The sequence below is a fragment of the Marmota monax genome, unplaced genomic scaffold, assembly GCF_021218885.2.
Source record: "Marmota monax isolate L192 unplaced genomic scaffold, Marmota_monax_Labrador192_F-V1.1 WCK01_AAM20220418_F8-fsc00021, whole genome shotgun sequence".
Lineage (NCBI taxonomy): Eukaryota > Metazoa > Chordata > Mammalia > Rodentia > Sciuridae > Marmota > Marmota monax.
Genome location: NW_026695228.1, coordinates 17,976,320 through 17,998,621, shown reverse-complemented (window position 1 = coordinate 17,998,621; position 22,302 = coordinate 17,976,320). Strand labels below are relative to the sequence as shown.

General features: G+C 43.2%; 1 protein-coding gene across 1 annotated transcript in view; it reads left to right on the top strand.

The window, feature by feature from the left end:
- The window catches only part of Ltf (lactotransferrin), a 28,790-nt gene extending 13,945 nt beyond the window's left edge, over positions 1–14,845 (top strand). Inside the window, exons 10-17 of the mRNA XM_046437672.2 lie at positions 735–825; positions 2,002–2,049; positions 3,276–3,431; positions 5,542–5,683; positions 9,784–9,851; positions 12,108–12,292; positions 13,138–13,327; positions 14,612–14,845. Of these exons, the coding sequence (XP_046293628.1) occupies positions 735–825; positions 2,002–2,049; positions 3,276–3,431; positions 5,542–5,683; positions 9,784–9,851; positions 12,108–12,292; positions 13,138–13,327; positions 14,612–14,646 (915 nt within the window). The 3' untranslated portion in view covers positions 14,647–14,845. The remainder of the gene's footprint in view (positions 1–734; positions 826–2,001; positions 2,050–3,275; positions 3,432–5,541; positions 5,684–9,783; positions 9,852–12,107; positions 12,293–13,137; positions 13,328–14,611) is intronic.
- Positions 14,846–22,302: the final 7,457 nt, after the last annotated feature.

The following is a 22,302-nucleotide window of genomic DNA, read 5'->3' as shown; positions in this document are numbered from 1 at the left end:
AGTTGTAGATGGACACAATACATTTACCTATCTATCTATTTATTTTTTTATTTTTATGTGGTGCTGAGGATCAAGCCCAGTGCCTCACATGTGCTAGGCCCTCACATGAGCCTCAGCCCCAGCCCCAGCCCCAGTGATTTCTGTTCTTTTATTCGGCACCTTTTTTCTGTGTTGCACTTTTTTTCTTTCTTTTTGGTACTAGGAACTGGACCTGGGGTGCTTAACCACTGAGCAACATTCCCAGCCCTTTTTATTTTGGGGCCCTGTCTTGCTAGTTGCTGAGGCTGGCCTTGAACTTGCGATCTTCCTGCCTCAGCCTCCTGAGATGCTGGGGTTACAGGTGTGCACCACACATAACAGGCACACACCTGGTTATGTGTAGCACTTTGAGTGTAGTATTAATGAGCTGGGACCAGAGGGGCCCCACTGTTCCCATCTTTATCCCCATGAGTGAGGCTAGTTCAGGATGGTGTCCCTGGAGTACTTGGATACAGGAAGTGTTTTGCTCAGAGGACAGAGGGTTAGTGCAACGTGTCCTGTTTTTTTTTTTTTTTCTAACTGAATTACCGGCACAAAGCATGTGGGGCTGGTAGAGAACAGTGCCCATGATGCCTCCTTTGGTTCAGTTCAAACAACCCGTTTCACTGGAATATCTGGCCTAAGGCCTCTCTCAGGGCTGAAGACAGCAACAAGGGAAACAGGCTCACTGCTGCTTATCTGCTTTGCCTCTGCAGAAGGGAGAAGCTGATGCCATGAGTCTGGACGGAGGATTTATCTACACTGCTGGCAAGTGTGGTTTGGTGCCTGTCCTGGCAGAGAACCACCGTAAGTGGAGTTAGCGTCCCCTCTTGGCTGTGGGGTGGGAGTGGGGTGGAGTGACTCTACTCACTGGGTCCAGAGAAGTCAAGATGGACAGCTACATTCAAAAGGAGAATCAGAGAAAGAATAAGCAAAAGGGGCCACGTTACCCAAGAAGCTCATTGCACTGTGAATTGACAAGGTCCATACTGGTTTCCTCTTCTTCTTCTTCTTTTTTATTTTTTTAAAGTTGTAGTTGGATACAATACCTTTATTTTGTTTCAATTAATTAATTGAACCCAGGGCCTCACATGTGCTAGATGGGTGCTCTGCCACTGAGCCACAACCCCAGCTCCTGGTTTCTTCTTCTTAATTAAAATTTTTTTTTTTAAATAAAGTATTGTGCACAGACAGGAAAGTGCATAGAAGCATACAACTCAATGACATTTCACAAACCGTCCCCTCCCCTGGCCCTGCCTCACGGGTGCCCCTGTGAAGACACAGAAAGTTGCAGAAGCCTGTTGTGTCCTGCTGCCGCCAGCCCCCTTACCCCTTCTAGGTGGTCATTCTCCTGAATTAAAACAGCATCAATCAGAGCTTCCTATAGTTGCACAGGGAGTGTTTCATATCTGAGTTCTCCTGCTCAGTGTTTGTGATATTTATCCATGTAAGTGTGTAGTTATAGATTTTCTTTTGTTCTCACTGTTGCATAGTATTCTACTGTGTGACTCTACCTGGAATTATTTAACCATGTCACCGTGGATGGCATTTAAGTAATTTCCAGTTGGTGGCCATTGAGACTGGTCTCTATCAACATCAGCATCTGTGTCTTTTGTGGAAGCAAATATTCATTTCTGCTGCATGGAAATACTGGGACAGTATCTTTTTTTTTTTTTTTTAATTTGATTCTGTATTATGGGGATTATTTTTTTGGGTACCAGGATTGAATTTAGGGACACTCAACCCCTGAGCCCCACCCCAGCCCTATTTTGTATTTTATTTAGAGACAGGGTCTCACTGAGTTGCTTAGCACCTTGCTTTTGCTGAGGCTGGCTTTGAATTTGTGATCCTCCTGACTCAGCCTCCCAAGCCACTGGGATTACAGGCATGTGCCACAGTGCCTGTCACGGGGATTTAAAAGTTTGTGACTTCTCAATATATCTGAGTGTCTAAATGATGTGTTATTCATCCTCATTCTTTCAGAATCCCAAGAAAACAAGGACTCTGATTGTGTGAACAGACAACCAGAAGGTGAGTTGGAATCAGTCACTTTCAGGGTCAAGAGTAAGTCCTTGTTGCCGGAGGAGGGAGGATCTTGATAAAATTCACAGAGACATGGCCATAGAAACCATTATTTAGAGATACAAACAATTCATAGAGGAATGATTATAATTAATGTTTAGATTGCCCTTTAGTCTGGTGGAGAACTTTCATATACTCCCTTATGGTACCTGATCATGTGGAAGGAGCAGTATTACTCCCCCTTCTCATCAATAAGGAAGTAGTGGCCCAAAGAATCCCCAGTGTCCAGAGAATTAACAGGACACACAGTCTTTCCTTTGCTTGTTCAGTTCAAACAACCCATTTCATTGGGACACCTCTCTCCACGGCTGGAGGGTGTACCATGGCAGATTCTGGCTCTGAACCAGAGTCTCTTGTGCCACACCCAGTGCTCTGTGCACCAGCCCTACCTGCCTACTAGAGCTGGTGCTTGCTCAGCTTTAGAAGCCTCAACTCTTGTCCTCGTCAGGTCAGGTGCACTCTAACAGAGAAGGATGATGCCCTTGTGAACTCCGTCACTGTGCAGGGCTGGTTTTGACTCAGCACAGGGAGCTCTTTGGAGACATGCTCTCCTGCATCTATAAACCAGTTAATCTGGTGGCAGTCCCTGTTCCCATGTGATGCGTATATCGGGTTGTGATTTATGCACTGTTGGGGCTATTCTTGCAGTCTAAGGCTTATTGCTTTATTGATCCACATGTGAAGGTTTGTAACTCAGGGACATGTTGTGGCTGGTTGAGGACAGTCCCCTGTAATCACTTACAGGATCAGATTTTTTTTGGGGGGTGGTGGTACTAGGGGTTGAATTCAGGCCCCTTGACCACTGAGTCATCTCCCCAATCCTAATTTATATTTTATTTAGAGTCAGGGTCCCACTGAGTTGTTCAGTGCCTTGCTTTTGCTGAGGCTGGCTTTGAATTTGCGACCCTCCTGCCTCAGCTTCCTGAGCCGCTGGGATTATAGGTGTGCGTCACCACGCCTAGCTTTTTTTTTTTGACTACTTCATCTCGGAGCCCAGATCAGTCTTCCCCCTGCAATAAGGCAGTGTCTTCAGCTTATTTTGGGCTATCTAACAATGCTAGTTATTTGGGGGAATCATTACCCAGCGATGCCTCGTGACCTGTGTTGGCCTGGGTTGCAGACCCTCCAGGCCTCCTGGAGGTTAAGATGTGCTCTTCTGTTGTCTGTTGTGCAAGGGTATCTCGCCGTGGCGGCGGTCAGGAAATCAGACACTGACATCACCTGGAACTCTCTGAAAGGCAGGAAGTCCTGCCACACCGCGGTGGGCAGGACCGCAGGCTGGAACATTCCCATGGGGCTGCTCTTCAACCAGACAGGCTCCTGTAAATTTGGTAAGGTGACCTGAGGGTGTCCTGGGAGGGTCATCTTGAAGGGCTGGTGCTGTGAAACCTCAGGGAAGGGAGCAGAGTAGGGGACTCACAGACTGTGGCCCACAGGTCTCTTTTGGTATAATTGAGTTCTCCCTGTGGCCACCTCCTGGAGTCATGAATGCTGAGAGCCATAGCCAAGTAGGAATGACATGGCATTTTTGGTTGAAAGGTGACCTTGCTCAGGGATTAGGGTGGCTCCAGGTTTAGGGTGGATCCTGCTGGATTAGGGTGGCTCCGGGTTTAGGGTGGATCCTGCTGGGAATAGGGCGTATCCTGTTGCCTTGGGCGCCCACTCCTTGAGTTCCCTTGAGTTCTCGCGGGGGTTCTGAGAGAATTGGTACACAGAACCCGGTGAAGGGAGTGTATTTTCCCAGAACGTGCGTGTAGAGTGCGGGTGAGAGTTCGAGGAATAAAGAGTTGCTGTTTGAATCTACAAGGCTTTGTGGTGGCTCCGTTATTTTGTGCCCAGCCAGACTGTGGCTCATGGAGGCTCAGGGAGGTTTCCCACACACCTCTTTCCTGGTGCCATCTACCTCACCAAGGTAAAAGACTGGAGTATCATTTTTTTTCTCTGCACCATAAGAATGTACATAGATCATGAGAAGTACAATTGTTTTTTTGTTTTTTTTGTACCTCTTGGAGACCCAAACCTAAATTCCTCACAGGCCCTGGCTTCCCATCTTGGGGGAAGGCAATTGTCTGCCTCCAAAAAAAGGGGGTTTCTCCTTTTAAACAGAACTGAATTCTTACTCCATCCTGCAAAGGAACCTAAATAAGACCTCCAGAGCCTAGCTCAACCTGCTTCTGGGGTTTTCTCTGCCTCCCACATCCCACACTCACTTTGGTTGGCATAATCCATTCCCTGTCTGCTGTGGGCACGGTGATGTAGAGGTGGGTGGCCCATTGTCCCCATGGCTCACCTCTTGTGTAGGCGTCTCCTAGAGGAGCAGGGTCCTGGCTGTGTTATCACTGGGTTTTCGGTTCTGATGGGGGCAGCTTCATGTGCCTCTGCCCCTTCCCAGAAGTGCATGCTGTGGCTCCTTGTGCCAACCCCCCAGGTTGGCCCCTGTGCTGTAGGAAGCTAGGAGCTTCCCTAGGATGTGGTGGGAAGCTCCTAGCTTTTCCTGAGGCTGACACATAGTGTGGCTATTCCAGTGAAAGGGGCTGCAGGAATCTGATAATGGGTGACACGTGCTTAATAGAGCAGGGCTTGTCACCTTTATTTCCTCATTCCTTGGGTTAAATCACATCATGGGTTAATTCACATTAGGTTCAGCTTTAAGGAACAGAATCTCCCCTCCAAATAGCAGACACCTAAATAAGACAGAAATTTATGTCTCTCATATAAGTGAAGTCCAGAGGTGGATTGTCCAAAGCTAGTGCAATGACACACAGGGTCAGCAACCTGGTTTCAAACATCTGGCTACTCTGCCATATGTGGTTTCCATGCTCAAGGTCACTTCATGACCCATATCACAACTGGAGGTCCAGTCTCTGCTTCTACAGTCCAGGTTCAGGATAAAGAAAGGGAAGGAAAAGGGACAAAAGCACCTGCCACTGCCTTCTTATGATGTTTCCAAGGAGCTGGCACCCAACAAGCCAGCTCAAGTGTCACTGGCTAGTACCTTGCCACATGAGCATACCAACCACAGGGCACCTGATAATTCTAATCTTTATATCAAAGGGTCCAATGCCCAGAAGAAAAGCAGGATTTCCATTGTTGACTAAAAGGAAAAATCAGATTCTGGAGTAGGCAGTCAGTAGGTTCTGCTATGGCACCATCATGGTCATCAGCTGAGTCCTCAGCTCAAGGCTGTGATGCTGGGACCCTCTGTGGTCATGACTTTCTTCCCCAGCCTCAATCAGGTTTCTTATCAGTCCTATAGTCTAAAGATTTTCTGATTTCTGGTGGGTCCTTGGTTGGTGGTAATATGTCACCTATTGTGACTGTGAATGTGTTCTTTCTGTCCTGGACCATGTGCTGAACTAAAACCAAGCTGTATCACCTGTTAGGTAAAGGCTGTGTTGATTCAGGTTGGAAGAACTGACTTTCCTTGTTTCTTTTGTTCAGGTGAATTCTTCAGTCAAAGCTGTGCCCCTGGGTCTGATCCAACATCCAATCTGTGTGCTCTGTGTATTGGTGATGAGAAGGGTGAGCATAAGTGTGTGCCAAACAATAAGGAGAGATACTATGGCTACACTGGGGCTTTCAGGTGAGTCTGTGACTGAGCTCCACCAGGAAGGGTCTGGTCTCTCATCCTGCAACACATTGTCACTGCAGTTCTAAGGGTCCAGGTGTGGCCTGACACAGAAGAGCCAGGAGCCATCCTGTGGGCATCAAATGGGCAGTACTAGTGAGGGTTCCCTCCATCACACCCAGAGTGGAGGCTGGACCAGGGTTGTCTGACCTCAGCTCTGCTATGCTCCTCCCTGTGCTCTGAGCCAAAGTCAACTGCAGCAGACCTCAGTATCCTCATTCTCAAAAAATTAAATGGGTTGAGTGTGTGGTCTTCAAGTGCTTCCTACAATTCAACGTTGCGGGGGAGAATTCTCTTTCCCATGCCCTCTCTCAGGTCTCTAGTGACTCTGGCCTTAGAAATGACAAAAAAAAAAAGTATTGCAGTGTAGTGAAGGGAAAAATCAACCAACACATAAGCTTCTCAGAATTCACAAGTTGTAAACCTAGAGTTGTCGTAACAACTATCCACAGCCCACGTTATAGTTTCATTGTTTCACAGTGGTGCTATTGGAAGGGTGTAAAAAGGCTCTTTTCCCTGGCCCCTTTTTCCGGTCTCCTGGAGTATATTTCACCACCAGATGGCATCATGCGTCTAAGAAAGATTGGTCAAATGCTAGCCTTTGAGCTTTTAATGTGAATGCGGTAGCTTTTGCTGTAAGGATTGCAATACTCCGATTTGTAAAAATCAAACAAACAAAAATGTTTTTGGAATGTACAAAAATATCTTTAAGGGTCTAAGGTTTTGCAAATGGAAAAGTTATAATGGGATTCCACTCAGAAAATATTGAATAGACACATGTCTGATGAGACTGCGTCAGAATCATATGATCCTTTTTTCTTTTTCTGGACCTGTAGCAAAGTCTTATTCCATTGGAATCGTCTGCATTTTAGTATTTCTATGTTTACTGCTTTGTTTTTTATTCAAATTCTATTTACAATCTAGGCTGCAGGGGGAATTTTTTAACAAAATAATTGGAAGCTGGAACCAGAGGTCTTATTCACCTTTGCATTTATAACAAACACCCTATTACTGCTGGCTCTTTATTTTTAGTCTCTCACATGGCTCCCTATCCCTCTTCCACTCCACATCTTCACCTCCATTAGCATCCAATACGATTGTGTCATATTCATTATATTATTATGACTAATCAAACATTATTATCATATTAAATATGAGATATGATAAAACTATATTTCCCTTATTGGGCAAAGTTTTAATTTACTTTGGAGTTCATACTGTCCCCTTTCTTATTTGCTGAATTTTCTGAGCTTTCTTTATTCACTAATTCAAATTCTCTGCCAGTAATGTAATCTCTTACCCATGCACAAAGTGTACACACATTGGGTGCTGTCTTGCTTTCATCCCACACTTGGAGATGTTGCTCCTGCAGACCTCTACCCTCTTCCACAGTCTGATTGGGTGTTCTTTAGGCCACCTTTACATGCGTGGTCTTAGGAATCCTCTTGGTCATCATCTGGGACTTCACTCTGTGTTGTTTCTTGTTAGATGGCCTCTTTCCTGGATTTTATATCATCACCTCTCTTTGTCTTATTGGAACAGAGCACACCCCCCATCAGCTTCTTGACTAAGGATGAATAGAAATTGCTATTTTTTTGAGTATTTGCCTGTCTATTTTTGAATTGATTTATAGTTTGGGTAACTAGATCTAGGTTGGACATTTTTTTTCCCCTAGGAATTTTGATAAGATTTCTGAATTTGAGAAATAGCAACATTAGGATATTTTCATTAAACTTGCCTCCTAAAAACAAGCAAAAATGCTGGATTAAGCACATACACACCTACATCCAGACACACAAATTCTTAAAAGCACTAGATAACTGACAAAATAATAAGGAATTATCAGACTAAAATCTAGGGAGGGAATAGGAATTCAGAGAGTAAAGTGGAACCACTTCTATCCTTATTTTGGTAAACTTGACCCTAAGAAATTACCTTACACCCTTAAGGTGAGAGAACCAGAAGAAGCTTCCATGTCCACTCTCAGTGGATTTTAAGTTGCCTGGACATTTCCTGAAAAATTTAAGCCATGAACCAATTCTTGCATGGATTTGCAATTCAAACTTTTGCCTCCTTGGATGGTCCAGAAATATATATATATAAAAGTGGTTCCAGATTAATTGTCTCTCTAGAAACCTATCTGGAAGACAGAGTCCTCAGATTAATTCTCAAAATCTACTTAAAAATTCTCTTTCAATGGCAATGAGCAGTACATGGTAAAAAGTTACTATAATAATATTAACTGAACACATAAGAGAAAAAAATTGCTTGATGTAAAATTCAACAGAAAAAAGTGTTTTTTAAAAGGAATAAATAGAACTTCTAAAAAGGAAAAATATATAAAAATAAATATGAAAGAAAAAAATGAACTATGTGATCCATTAGTTTAACAGGAAATAGCTAAAAAGGAAGTTAGTAAGGTGGAAGATATGAAAAAAAATAAATTATCTGGAATGTATCACAGGAAGAACAAACAATGGAAAATATAACAAATTTAAAAATTTAAAACCACTAGTACATTGTCATTATTTCTAGAGTTGCTGTTGAGAAATGAGGTATCATTTTTGATTACTGGTTCTTTGTATATGACTTTCTTCTTGAAAATGTTTTGAGCTACTTTTTATGGCAAGTTGTTTGAAACTTCAGCATGACATTTCTTTATGTGAGTCTATTCCCAATTTATTAGATTGGGTTCTTGGTTGACCATTTCATCTGGAAACTCAAGTTATTTAGTATGGGGAAATTCTTATTTCTTTGACAATTTCCATCCTTCTATTTTCTCTTTAAACTTTAATTTTTCTGGATTATCATCTGATTTCCTTATTATTTATTTTATTATCTTTTCTTTATCTTACAGTTTCTGGGATATCTGCTCACTTTAGTTTTATATGGTTGAAAAGAATTTTTATGATGATGATTATTTTTTACCTTCTAAGAACTCTTTTTGTATTCTGACTATTCTTTTTCAGAACTTCCTATTCTTGTTTTATGAATTTCTTTCTTTCATATCTTTAATAATATTAATTATAGTTAAAAAAAGCTTTATCATCTCTCCTACGTTGTTTCTGTATCCTTTGAGTGTAATTGTTTTGATCTCCATTTCTTGTGGTTTTCCTTCAAATATTTGATGGCCTCTGACTGTCCATATTAAGAGTTGGGGAAAAAAAAAAAAGAAAAAGAAAGAAGCTCTGGTGCTGACTGTTAGCTCCTATCAGTTACCAATCTCGGCAAGCACTGGGTCTTCCTGTCGGGTTACTGGTTCGTGTCATTTCTTTGTGAGCAACCAATTATCAGATTCTATGGTTATTGTTCTTGAGTTGATCAGATTCCCCAGAACAAAGAAATTTACTATCTGCTTCTTGGGGGAAATCACAGCCCCAACAACCAGCCTTCTGCAAGCTGAGTGGGGGAAAAGGGCTGTGACTTAATGTTCTAGAATATAAATTTTTCATTTCACTCTTTGTTTTCAGTGTTCCATGTCTGCCTTCAGCTGTGTTTGATTCTCTAGACTATAGTACTCTTTAGGTTCAGCCTCCCAGTGGACAAACCTTTACCCCTCTGCCAGGGTGAAGGAGGAGGTGCATGGGATGTGGAGGTGCCTTCCTTTCTCAGCCACTTTCAGTGATGTCTAGAGCACCAACTGCCATGCCCCCCACCCCCACCCTGCCCCGGGGGTTCTGCAGTGCACATTAGCTTTCTTCTGAGTTTCAACCCCTTCCAGCTTATAGTACAGCTTTCTTGGCTCTGTTAGGTCAGTAACTGCTCAGCTATTTGCTGTCTGACTTCTAAAGTGGATTATATTATCTTCTCTTTCTCTCTCTTTTTTTAATGGGTTTTAACAAAATCTCATCAATGTCATTTCACTGGGACTTTTAGAGGAAGGGAGAGAATACAGATGTGTTCTATCTGCCATCTTAAAGCATAAACTCCCAGAAATATTTTCATCTTTTACATGTTTACTTTCGTGTTTCCATTTTTGACATGCATAATATAAATATTTACAAAAATTCTGTTTCTCTTCTCTTGTAATGCATTGTTTTCTTGAAACTTCTCAGGTGCCTGGCTGAGAAGGCGGGAGACGTTGCATTTTTGAAAGATGTCACTGTCTTGCAGAACACTGATGGTAGGTGAAGATATTTCCCTTCCTCTTTCAAAACAGAGTCTTTGGCATCACAACACATCTCAGTGTTTGGTTTTGCAGTGAGGAGGCATTCTAGCAATTCCCAAACTGACTGAAAGAATTCCAAAATTTGACCTTAGTTGGCAACATGGTCACATCTGTAGGTGATACAGTGATTGTGAAGCTGAATTCACACACACACACACACACACACACACACACACACCATACTCAGTAGAGAAGGTCTCCCTGGCTTTGTCTAAGCTAAAGAAACTCACCATCTGCCTGGACCAGATCACACATACCTATGAGTGTGGATGATATGGATTTTTAAAACTGAACATATGAAAATAATATTTCCCTTTTAAAAAAAGGAAGTAGATCTGGGCATAATGATGCATGCCTGTAATCCCAGTGGTTTGAGAGGCTGAGGCAGGAGCATCACAAGTTCAAAGCCAGCCTCAGAAACTTAGCAAGGCCCTGTCTCTAAGATATCAAAAGATCTGGGGGTGTGGCTCACTGATTAAACACCCCTGGGTTCAATCCCTGCTACCAAAAACAAATAAATAAAAAATAAAGTAAAAAAGGAAGTAGAGGCCTCATTCAGCCTCATGCGAGCCTTTGTTCTGGAAGCTCCTTGGGAGAGAGTGGGGACAAAAATTACAGGTGGATGAGAAAGATAATTCACCAGCCGATGGTAGAGCAATCACTCTTCTGCTCTCCAGTTGGAAAAAACAAAAGCTTCTTCAGTTATTTGCTGTCTTCCAAAAGCATCTCCCTTCTTCAGCCCTGCTCTGCCTCCCACCCCTCAGCTTTAGCAATGGCTGGCTATATTGTTCCCTAAGAACAGCCTCCACTTCTGCCTTCCTCCTTCAGTGAGCCCTGTAGTCAGCCACTTCTCCCCTCTCTTCCTGCCTCTCCTCTTGTCTCCTGGAAAGGGATTAGAGGCAGACCTGTGGGTCCAGAAGGATGTCAATATCAAATAGTGGGATCTAGAGGATGGTGAGGTGTTTCCTTAAGGTGGGAGGGCAGGAGAGACAGACAAGCAGGGCCTGAACGTGAGCCCATATGTGCGCCCACAGACACACGGGAAATTGCATTTAGGATCAATGGAAGTCAATCAAAGTGGTCTCCAGGGACCAGATTGATGTCAAATTTAATTTCAAGGCCTCTGGTACTATCTTTTATTGGAACTGAGGAAACATATTGGATAAATCCTAGAAATTCCTATCCTTTCTCTGGTTACACTTAAAGCATTTGAAAAGGAAAGGAAATGTTCCTCTTGAATATAAATGAGCTATAGGTTGAGACACCTAATTAAAAAATCTGAAATGCTCCAAAAGATTTTTGAACACTGACATGACACCCCCAGAGGAAAATTTCACGCCTGACCTCATGTGATAGGTTCACAGTCAAAATTCAGGCTAGAAACACTGGAAACACCGTATGACATTATCTTCAGTTCATGGGCATCACAGGTATATGAAACATAAATGAAATTTGTGCTTCGATTTGGAACCTATTCCCCAAGATATCTCATTCTATATAAGCAAATATGACAAAATTAAAAAAAAAAAGTTCAAAGCACTTCTGATCCCAGACATTTTTTATTAAAAACAAAAAAACAAAAACTCAACCTGTTTTTTTTTTTCCTTTCTGGAATTCACTGGAAAATATGGCATAGATGGAGCATTTTCTTAAAAAAAAAAAAAAAAACCACAAAAACTTAAAGAACTTTTAATATCTTTATTGATATACAATTTGCAGACTATAAGTTTCTCCCATTCCAAGTGTGCCATTCAGTGGTCTCCAGCTCACAGAGCTGTACAGCCACCAACAAAGCAAAGAGCACTTGAAAACCCCTTGAAGAGCCACCTACCCCTAGTAGCATCACCCCTCCCCACTCCTTCCGCACAGGTGACTGTCCACTTTCTGCTTCTGTGGCGCTGCCTACTCATGCGAATGGAATCATGACTTGTGGTCTTTTGTGATGTCTTCTTTCACTTAGTGTTTGAGGCCCATCCGTGTGTGACCTTGGCTTCCTTTTATTGCTCAATAGTGTCCCACTATATGCTAATGTTTGGTTGTCTGAAGTTTGAGTCATTGCCCAGAACAAAGCTTTCTTTTCTCTCCCTCATAGCACCACAACCCCAGTGAATATATTTTTGAGAGGTCAGTGGGAGGGTCACATCCACCCAGAAAGACCCCTTGACCACGCAGGGCAGATGTGACTGATACCACCTTCTTTTGTCTTGGTAGGAAAGAACACGGAGGCATGGGCTAAGGACCTGAAGCTGGATGACTTTGAACTTCTGTGCCTTGATGGCACCCGGAAGCCCGTGACTGAGGCTCGGAGTTGCCATCTGGCGGTGGCCCCAAATCATGCTGTGGTATCTAGGAAAGATAAGGCAGCACACCTTGAACAGGTGCTGCTGGATCAACAGGTATGGACCACCAGGGCCCCTGGCTTGCTCTTAACTTTGTGGGCTCCTGTTAGGTTGGGTAACCCCTGAGCCAGGTGACTCAGCCCGCACAAGCCTTCTGGGCCCCTCCACTCGACGCTGGTGGGAGCACCATTTGCTCTGAGCCATGGGGAGTCTCAAGGAGAACCACAGAGGCTTCTGACTCTGGGCTTCCTGGGATGGACTTGACTTCTGCCCAAGTCTCTGTGCCCCTGGGCTCCCATTCCCTGCGTGGCTAAGAGGCAATTACCATCCTCTTCTCTCAGAGAGTGGTTACTGTGGCAGTTTCCCGAGGCTGGGCCACTGAATAATGTTCTGGACAAGGTCCCTGAGACCACAAACTCAGAGCTTTCTCCATAGATGTAGGTCCATCAATGTCAATGTGATTTGAAGGAAACCCTAAAATTTCCTGAAAATCTGAGATTCTCTACTAGAACTTCTATTTTTATATCATGACATCATTACTCCAGGGGTGCTTCCAAGGCAATGACCCTGGGTATGGAGAAGAGGCTGTGTGCAGCTAAGGGAGGCTGAGTATCCTGCCCCGGGGCAATTGCCTGGTTGGTGGAAAGACTGATTCTCTGAGAAAGCTGACATGTTAGAATTTTCTAGGTGATCAGTTCTTGGAGGGCAGGCCTCAAAAATACTCAGCTGTCACCTAGTCAACTGCAAGAAGGTCTATGGAAAGAGGCCAGAAATTTAGAAGGGAGGAAAGGTGGCAGGAGGTGAGATCAGAAGTGGTGTGAGAATGGAAGAAACAGCCTCCCAGTTCATACATTCTCCTGTCTCCCTTGGCTACTCACGTACTGTCTGACCTTTTGACACAGGTTAAGTTTGGAAGAAAAGGCAGTAGGTGCCCAGGAGAATTCTGCCTGTTCAAGTCTGATACCAAAAACCTTCTGTTCAATGACAACACTGAGTGTCTGGCTAAACTCCATGGCAGAACAACAAGTGAGAAGTATCTGGGACAGCAGTATATCACAGCCGTTGCTAATCTGCAGCAATGCTCAACCTCTGGTAAGAGGACCCTAGAGAGCATCACTGAGAAACCATCGCTGGTAAAGGTCAAGATTTTAGGGTCAAAATGCATCTTAGAATGCACATTCTCAAAAGATTCCAATGTAGGGCCGGGTAATCCCAATGGCTCCGGTGGCTGAGGCAGGAGGATTGCAAGTTGAAAGCCAACCTGGGCAATGGTGAGGCCCTAAGCAACTCAGTGAGACCCTCTGTCTGACTAAAATACAAAATAGGGCTGGGGATGTGGCTCAGTGGTTGAATGCCCCTGAGTTTGATCCCCAGCACCCCTCCCCAGCAAAAAAAAAAAAAAAAAATTCAAATGTAGGGAAACTTAACCAGGGAAATGTACCGATCATAATTAAATCCTTTAAAAATATTTAGAAGATATTCCAGAGTGTTGTAAGTCTTCCAATGATGATTCTCAAGTTCCAGCAAGCTTGACACCTCTGTGCACGGTGATCAACCAGATTTGTATTCCTGGTCCCTCACCCAGGGAGGCAGAGGCTTGTTCTCAACTCAGAACAAATTTGCCTGTGAGGGAACATTTAGCAATGCCTGGAGACATTTTTGATTACCACAATTTAGAAGATGCTGCTGGTATCAGATGGGTAGAGTCCAGGGATGCTACTAACGAATGCACAGGACAGCTCCCCACATCAGAGAGTTATCACCAGGCTCCAAAGGTCAATGGCGTCAAGGTGAGAAATCCTGTCCAGGACTGAGGCACATTTCAGGTCATTTGATGCTGAGGAGGACCACATTTTGATAACTACAGCTTCAGTCAGCAGGGGATTATGGAGACTGTGTGCCCTTGAGGGATGCTGTCTCTCCCTGCTGACCCCAGGGGCAGTTCTCAGCATGGTGACTCATGCAAAGTGGGAGCTCGGGAAGTGTTCGCAGAGGGATGATTGAGTGGGTAGAAGAACGTGGTTGCAAACAAATTTGCATTAATGGCTCACTTTCTCGAACTTAGAGGACCACTACTCGCCTTGTAAACCTGAGAGTGTGACAACTGATCACTTGGAGATAGTAGGGAGGGGTGGCAGCATCCCTTAGGCCAGAGCAGGGGAACGCCCTCGCTGGTGAAGGCTAGACATGCCTGTGTTCTCTGGACACTGCAGTTGCTGAGAGAAGAGATGGGAAAAATGTGGGAGAGGCCCGCACTGACTCACGGGGGTGGGAGAAGGCAGAGGAAACCGTTCCAGTGCCCTCCTTGGGTTATTGACTTAAAGAATTGATTTAAAACATCAGTTTTTGAATCTCTTGCTCTGTTGTATCCCGCAGAGCTCCTGGATGCCTGTGCTTTCCTCAAGAAGTAAACCCCAAGAAGACAGACCAGCCTCCCGGAGGGATCTGCAGCCCTTCAGGGCCCACAGCCCCCGAGCCTGGCTGTGCAGAACCTTGTCCTCCCCTGGCTAAGGATGAGGTTTGCCAATCCACAGCTTCCACAATTCCCTGCTATCATCTTAGGAAGAAATAAAATTAGAAATGCTTTTGGTTTTTTCTCTTTGTAAAGCATCCTTCATTTTTTTTTTTCTAGAATTTTATTCTGAAGCCATGTGCCTTTCTTTCTTTTGCAGTCTTGGGCACAATGCCCAGTGGTCTGGAATCTGGGGACAGGCCAAGTGACTGTTTTTCCCAGGGAGATCTGATTCATTCACACAGTTGTCTCTGTATGTGTGTATATGTGTGCCTGCAGTCCCATGTGTATGTGTGTGTCCAGGCCGTGTGTGCACATGCGTACATGTGTATGCCTTAGCATTTGTGTGTACACGTGAAGGTGTGTGTGAGTGTTTTCTTTTTTTAAATTGATTTTTTAAAAAATACATGACAGTGGAATGCATTACAATTCTTATTACATGCATACAGCACAATTTTCCATATCTCTGGTTGTATATAAAGCATGTTGACACCAATTCGTGTCTTCATACATGTATTTTGGATAATGGTATCTATCACATTCTACCATCCTTGCTAATCCCCTGTCCCCTCCCTTTCCCTCCCACCCCTCTGCCCTATCTAGAATTCATCTGTTTCTCCCATGCTCCCCCTCCCTACCCCAATATGAGTCAGCCTCCGTATATCAGAGAAAACATTCGGTATTTGTTTTTTGGGGATTAGCTAACTTCACTTAACATTATCTTTTCCAACTCTGTCCATTTACCTGCAAATGCCATGATTTTATTCTCTTTTACTGCTGAGTAAAATTCCATTGTGTATATATGCCACACTTTTTTATCCATTCATCCACTGAAAGGCATCTAGTTTGGCTCCACAGTTTAGCTATTGTGAATTGTGCTGCTATAAACATTGATGTGCCTCTGTAGTATGCTGTTTTTAAGTCTTTTAGGTATAAACCAAGGAGAGGGATAGCTGGGTCAAATTGTGGTTCTATTCCCAGGTTTCCAGTGAATCTCCATACTGATTTCCATATTGGCTGCACCAATTTGCAATCCCGCCAATTTGCAATGTATGAGTGTACCTTTTCCCCCACATCCTCACCAACACTTAATGTTGTTTGTCTAAGCACCAAAAAAAAAACAAATAACCCAATCAACAAATGGGCCAAGGACCTGAACAGACACTCCTCAGAAGAGGTTATACAATCAATCAACAAATATATGAAAAAATGTTCATCATCTCTAGCAATCAGAGAAATGCAAATCAAAACCACTCTAAGATATCATCTCCCTCCAGAGTGTGAGTGTTTACAAGGTAGGACAGAAATAGAGGATATAAGAATACAAGGATGAGTGAAAGAAACTGGATATAAGGAAGATTCGAGACTATTTGGTATTTAAAGTAAATATCATCTGGTAGAGTAAATGTGTAAATTTGGACCAAATAGGGAAATGCATGAAGACTTCTATACCTTGGCCTTATTGGCTCTCACCCTCTGGTTAATCTCTAGTTACCAGCTTTCTATCCTTTGGCTCCCCCACGCTCTTCAAAACATGGTCCAAGCTGACCATCTTTACTTTCTTCCTTTCCCTTCTCTCTCCCCTCCTGTGATTTGCCTCTGACCTAGTCACTGCCCTGAAGTGGTTCAGGAAAAGGACTCCATGTCTTCCCATGATCAGGTGAGGGACTTCAGCCGTCTTCCTGTGGCCCTCTGCTGCTCACCCTGCTGGCCGTGTGCTCCTGGGAGCCCACTCTGCCACGACGCCTTCCCTTCCTGCCCTGCTGGCTCGCATTCCTTGTGATAGAGTCGGTCTCCATGGCCCAGGTGCCTCCCCCACTCCAGGTTGTCTCTAAGCCCGGCCACACACCTCTACTGGGGTGGCTAAGTCCCCACCCTTTCTCTAAGTTCAATTCCTCTTCTCGCTTATTTGCCATATTTTCTCATGTTTGTTTCCCTCTTTCCCTGTGGTTCTGTGAATTCTGCAAACAAAATACCTTGTGGATTCAGAGTAATCCAATTCCTACTGAATAATAAAAAAAAAAAAAATTCCTTGAATTTCAAACAAATCCTATGAATGTTTTTTCCCCAGGGTTTGTATACACCCCCTCCACCCCGTGTCCTGGACTCCATTTCTTTTTACCAATGCAATCATGAAATCCAATTTAACGTTTTTCATTGAAAACAGTCTTTATTTCTTATTTCCATAAAAATTACTGGACTGAACTCATTAACAGGCAGGAGGAATCGAGGAGCTGAGGAATGGTGTGGGAATTGAGAGGAATGGTGTGGGAATTGAGAGGAGGTTTTCAGAGTGATTTCAGTCGCGCTCCACGCCTCCCTAGGCTAGTTCCATGTTAGTTCCCTCCCATTTCTTCCTTTTTTTCTTTGCAGGGAGGTACAGGGGATTGAACTCAGATTGAACTGAGCACATCCCCAGCCCTATTTCATATTTCATTTAGAGACAAATTCTCATTGTTGCTTAGTGCCTTGCTTTTGCTGAGGTTGGCTTTGAACTCAGGATCCTCCTGCCTTAGCCTCCCCAGCTGCTGGGATTACAGGAGTGGGCTACCATGCCTGGCAAGAACATTCTTTTTAAAAATATATTCATGTCATGATGTGTTGCAGGGCCTGATCTTGAACCCTCATGGAGGAATGCTTACCTTGCTCATTGTGCAGCAGCGAAGTCCTAATATAGAATGCTATGTTTTGGAGCAGAGTGCTGTCAGAACACTGGCAAGCACCATTTCCTTGTTCCTTTCACAAGAAGTTATTCCCCTGTTGGTATAAGGCTGGCCTACGTGGCAGTTTCTGGACTCTTGGTGTCTGGATCCTGTAAAATATGTGGTGTATCACCTCTGGCCTATCATGACTGTTATATGTAAATTGACACACACACACACACACACACACACACACACACACATATATATATATATATATATATATATATATATATATATATATATATATAATTTTTTTTTCCTGTGCAATAAAGCAGACACAGTTCTCAGTTCTCTGAAACCATCTCCAGAAGTGTTTCTCCATGCCCTCAAGATCCCCATAGTTGATGCTGGAAGGACAAACCCCTCAGCAATGATGCATTATTCTGACTTTTTTTTTTCTAAAGAGAGAGAATTTTTAAAATATTTATTTTGTAGTTTTTGGCAGACACAACATCTTTGTCTGTATGTGGTGCTGAGGATCAAACCCGGGCCGCACGCATGCCAGGCGAGCGCACTACCGCTTGAGCCACATCCCCAGCCCTCTGATTTTTTATTTTGACAAAATTCTTAACTTATTAACAGCCAGGAGGAACTGAAGAGCTGCCATGACACCTTTCCAATTTTATCATGGAAAAACTTGCAGAGTTGCATGATGAAGTAAATATAAGGAAGTTCATTTTCTGTATTAAAGAACATGACACAACAGTTGGAAAAACATGCAGACCATCCACATGTAAGAACAGAGACAGATCTCTAAGATACATTGTTTGTTAAAGCAAATTAAAGAGTAGTACATTCAATGCAAACATTTCTGTTGAAAACATGTATGTCCTTACTTTTGCAAAAAAAAAAAATGTTAAACTAGACAACAATAACATAAAGTGACCTGCAGGACTGGGGCAGACAAGTGGAAGGGGCGAGAGGAGAGGGAGAGCACTCACCTGAACTCACCTTTTTTCTGTGGCGTTACATTTTGGAAGCATGTTAATGTTTTATAACAGTATTCAAAAATGGTGAGGAAAAAAAAAAAACCAAACTAAATTCAAGTAAAAACAAATGAACTGAAACTCAACATAACATAACCACTGCAAAAACAGGGAAAAGGGAATCCCTGTAACATTTGAGCATGGTAATTTAACTAGAAAGCTGCATTCTAGGAAAAAAGAACAAGAAGTGCAAACAAGTTGTGTTTGAAGGTGATATGAGGGTAGCAATTCTGAAACCTTTTTATGTGTGTGTAGAATTGAGAAAATGAGCGTTGATTTGGGGACCTCCAGTTACCATGAAAGAAAGAAGACAGGACTATGGAATGGGCAAAGTGAGGCACAGCCTGCCTCTTGGGCTGGAATGGGAGGTGTCAGTGTGGACTCAAGCACTTTTTTTTTTTTTTTTTTTTTAGTATCACAGGTCAACTAATGAGAAGATTGGAAATTTTTTGGGGGGGTTGTTCTAAACATTTTGCTTAATTGGGGCTTCCAAGTTGGTATCCTCCATTATTATTATTATTATTTTAAATTTTTAGTTGTAGATAGGCACCATGCCTTGATATTTATTTATTGATTCTTATGTGGTGCTGAGGATGGAACCCAGGGCCTCACACATGCCAGGCAAGGGCTCTACCACTGAGCCACAAACCCAGCCCACTAGTACTCTCCATTATTACCATTAATTGCAAATGTTCATCTGTTAATGCTGATATGTAGTGAGATTTTACATATTTCATCTTTGAAAATGTCTTCACATAGTTAGGTGCTGTCAAAGGCTAATGCCAATTTGCAAACATATGATTTTTTAATTGTTTATTTTGTCTGTAGTTTGCACCTTAAATGTCCCCTAAAGACCTGGCTGCCAAGTGTTAAAGACATGGCTGCTAGCTGGTGGCTCTGTTGGGAGGAAGTGGAACATTTAAGATGTAGGTCCTAGTAGAAGCTTGTTAGGTCACTGGGGTGTGCCCTTGAAGGGGATTTTGAGGCCTGGCTCCTTCTTGTCTCTTTCTCTTTCATTTCCCAGCTGTGATGAAGTGAGCATTCCCCTCTGCCAAGTGCTCCTGCCATGATGTGCTGTTCTGCCACAGGCACAAAGCAACAGGTCCAAGTGACCAGACATCAAAACCTCAGAAATCATGAGCCAAAATATTTTTTTTAATTTGTTCCAATTAGTTATACATGACAGTACAATGCATGTCGACACATCATACACAAATGGAGTATAACTTCTTTTTCTTCTGGTTTTTCTTTTTATAAGTTGTTTACCTCACTTCTTTTGTCACTGTGATGGAAAGCTGACTAATGCAATATTTATTACTTGAAAGATACTTAAAAAATTCTATGAGCTTCTTTTCTGTTTCTTTCTAGCATGGCATGTCATTAGATTTGAGGTCACTTCCACTTGAAGTGCTTCAACTTCACAGTTTAGTTGGTTTTGAAATATGAAAATCTTTATTGTCCTTGCATTGAGGTTTAAAAAACACTGATACTCTAGTCTGAGCTTAGATAATAAGTCTAATGCAAACATATATGCAAATGGGATCTCATTTCTAATGTTAACTTCGCAGCATGGGAAAGCACATAAGACGGATAAACATTCTTATGATTCAAACGTTGGTTATCAAATTTACTGTGGTATGTTTCATATATAAGTGATGTTCTGTCTTATGATTTTATGTTACATTTCTTAAGAAACATAATCAAGTCTAATCTAATCTAATTTAATCTAATCTCCAACCATTTGGTGTTCTAGGAGGCAGATGAGTGCAGTTATTTTTGTTTCAATTTTTTTTGACTGCTGTACTCAAATATGGTTTAATTAACTCATCCTAAGAAAATGGCTTTCCTTGCTTGCCTAACAAATGAGCCCTTCAGAAAATCATTTTCAGTTTCTGTTTTGGGGAAGAATTTCTGTTGTGATGAGCTATTCCACTTTAACATTTCTAATTTTTCTGACTTTCCCCCCTGTGAATTGGGAACTGTGTGTTGAGTGCTTATTGTGAACATGATAACACACAATGTGTTCTTTAGCATCACATCTTGAGTCTGTTTTGTGTTGCAATATGGAATTTCAGAGACTGAGTGATTTTAAAAAAATGCATTTTTTTCCCTTATAGTTCTGGAGATCGGAAAGTCCAAGGTCAAGGAACTGGCATCTGGTGAGAGTCATTGTGCTATGTCACCCTATGGCAGAGACGGAAAGGCAAGGTGGCCCAGGAGAGCAAGAAGGGGCCCATCTTGCTTTATCAGAAACCCACTTCTGAGATAACTAACTCACTCCCGTGATAGTAGCATTAGTGTATTCATGACCTTTGGGAAACCTAATCACCTTTTAGGGTCATCTCTCAACACAGTTGTATTGGAAATTTAGTTTCTAACACATGAACTTTGGGGAACCCATTTTAACTATAGAACATAATAGATACAATGCTTTGCCATGTAATCTGATGACAAAATAATCCATGCTCCCTAGTGTCATTCCAAGTTCATGTGGCATTCTAAGTCCATGTCTTTTCTCTTGTTGTCACTGGATCTACAAACACTGCTTATAAACATAAAATGAAGTCTTACTGATTTCATGACGTATCGACTGGGAACACTGTTGCAGCGAACCTGCTCCCTGTGGCTGGTAATGCACCAAGCAGCAGCTGGAAGCCACCAGAGTGGCACATACAGACTATCTCAACTCCTAGCAGCCGTTGGCCATACATATGTAAATGAACACGGCTGTAAGCCAATAAAACTGTCTATGGGCACTGAAAAGTGAATTTCATATGATTTTTATGTGCCATGAAATATTATTATTTTCTGATTGTTTTCCTGTTTGAACATGTAAAAGTCATTTTTTGATCATGGGCTGCAAATGGGCGAGAGGCTGAATGTGGCCCCAGGGCAGTAGTTTGGTGACCCCTTTTCTAGTATCTAGACATTGGTTGTCTGTCTCCTCCCTTCCACTCCTTGAGGTGGGCTCTGCTCCCTGATGTGCCAGGTCCAGGTCCTCAGCATATTCTTCAAGCATGACAGTGATGACCTTGGCCCCTACTGCACTGTGACTTGTGGGCCTGCCGAAGCTTCTCTGCAGCAACACCTCAGTTGCTCGGGCCCAGCCTGCTGTCCACTGTGCAGGTGTGCGTGGGCACAGCGGTGCCCTCTGAGCTGCAGGAGCTCTGGAGCTGCCACCTGCACTTGTTGTAGAGCCACGGCCAGGTGCTCTGGTGCAGAAGGACTGGCAGGTGCACCTGTGGCCTCCTGATCAGCAGCGTAGGTTCACTTTTGAGGGAAAAGTCAAGTACTCTGTGTTGCTGCAAACCTCTTGTCACTCCAGGAGGGACATTGTGCTTTCAGGTCTGGGGAGAGTGGAGTCACAGCCTGAGGTGATGCCTGTTCCCCACCGCCCCCACCCCCAGGAATTGGCTTTCACCTATAAAGGGCATTCAGAATCATTTATTTAATCATTGTTTTCAGAAATAACCACAGGCCTGTCCTGAGTGGGTGAAAGAGGAGGCCTGGGCAGTGGGACACCCGGGGCTTCACCCAGTCCTGCTGTGTGTGGCTGAACAGCCGTCCCTTCACTGCATTGTGGGTAAAATGAGGGGCTTAGATTTGTTCTGTCTCTCGCTCCACTACAGACTGAGTTTGACCCCAATTATTAGAGACTGGGGAAGATGATTCTTTTAAAATATGTCCTGTGGACAACCGCTATGGACAGAATATTTATTTCCTCCCAAATTAATATGTTGAAACCTAATCCCTAATGTAACGATATTAGAAGATCTGGTCGATGGGAGGTGATTGGGTCATGAGAGCGGAGCCCTCAGGGTCAGGATTAATGTCCTCATAAAAGAGGCCCCAGAGAGCTCCCTC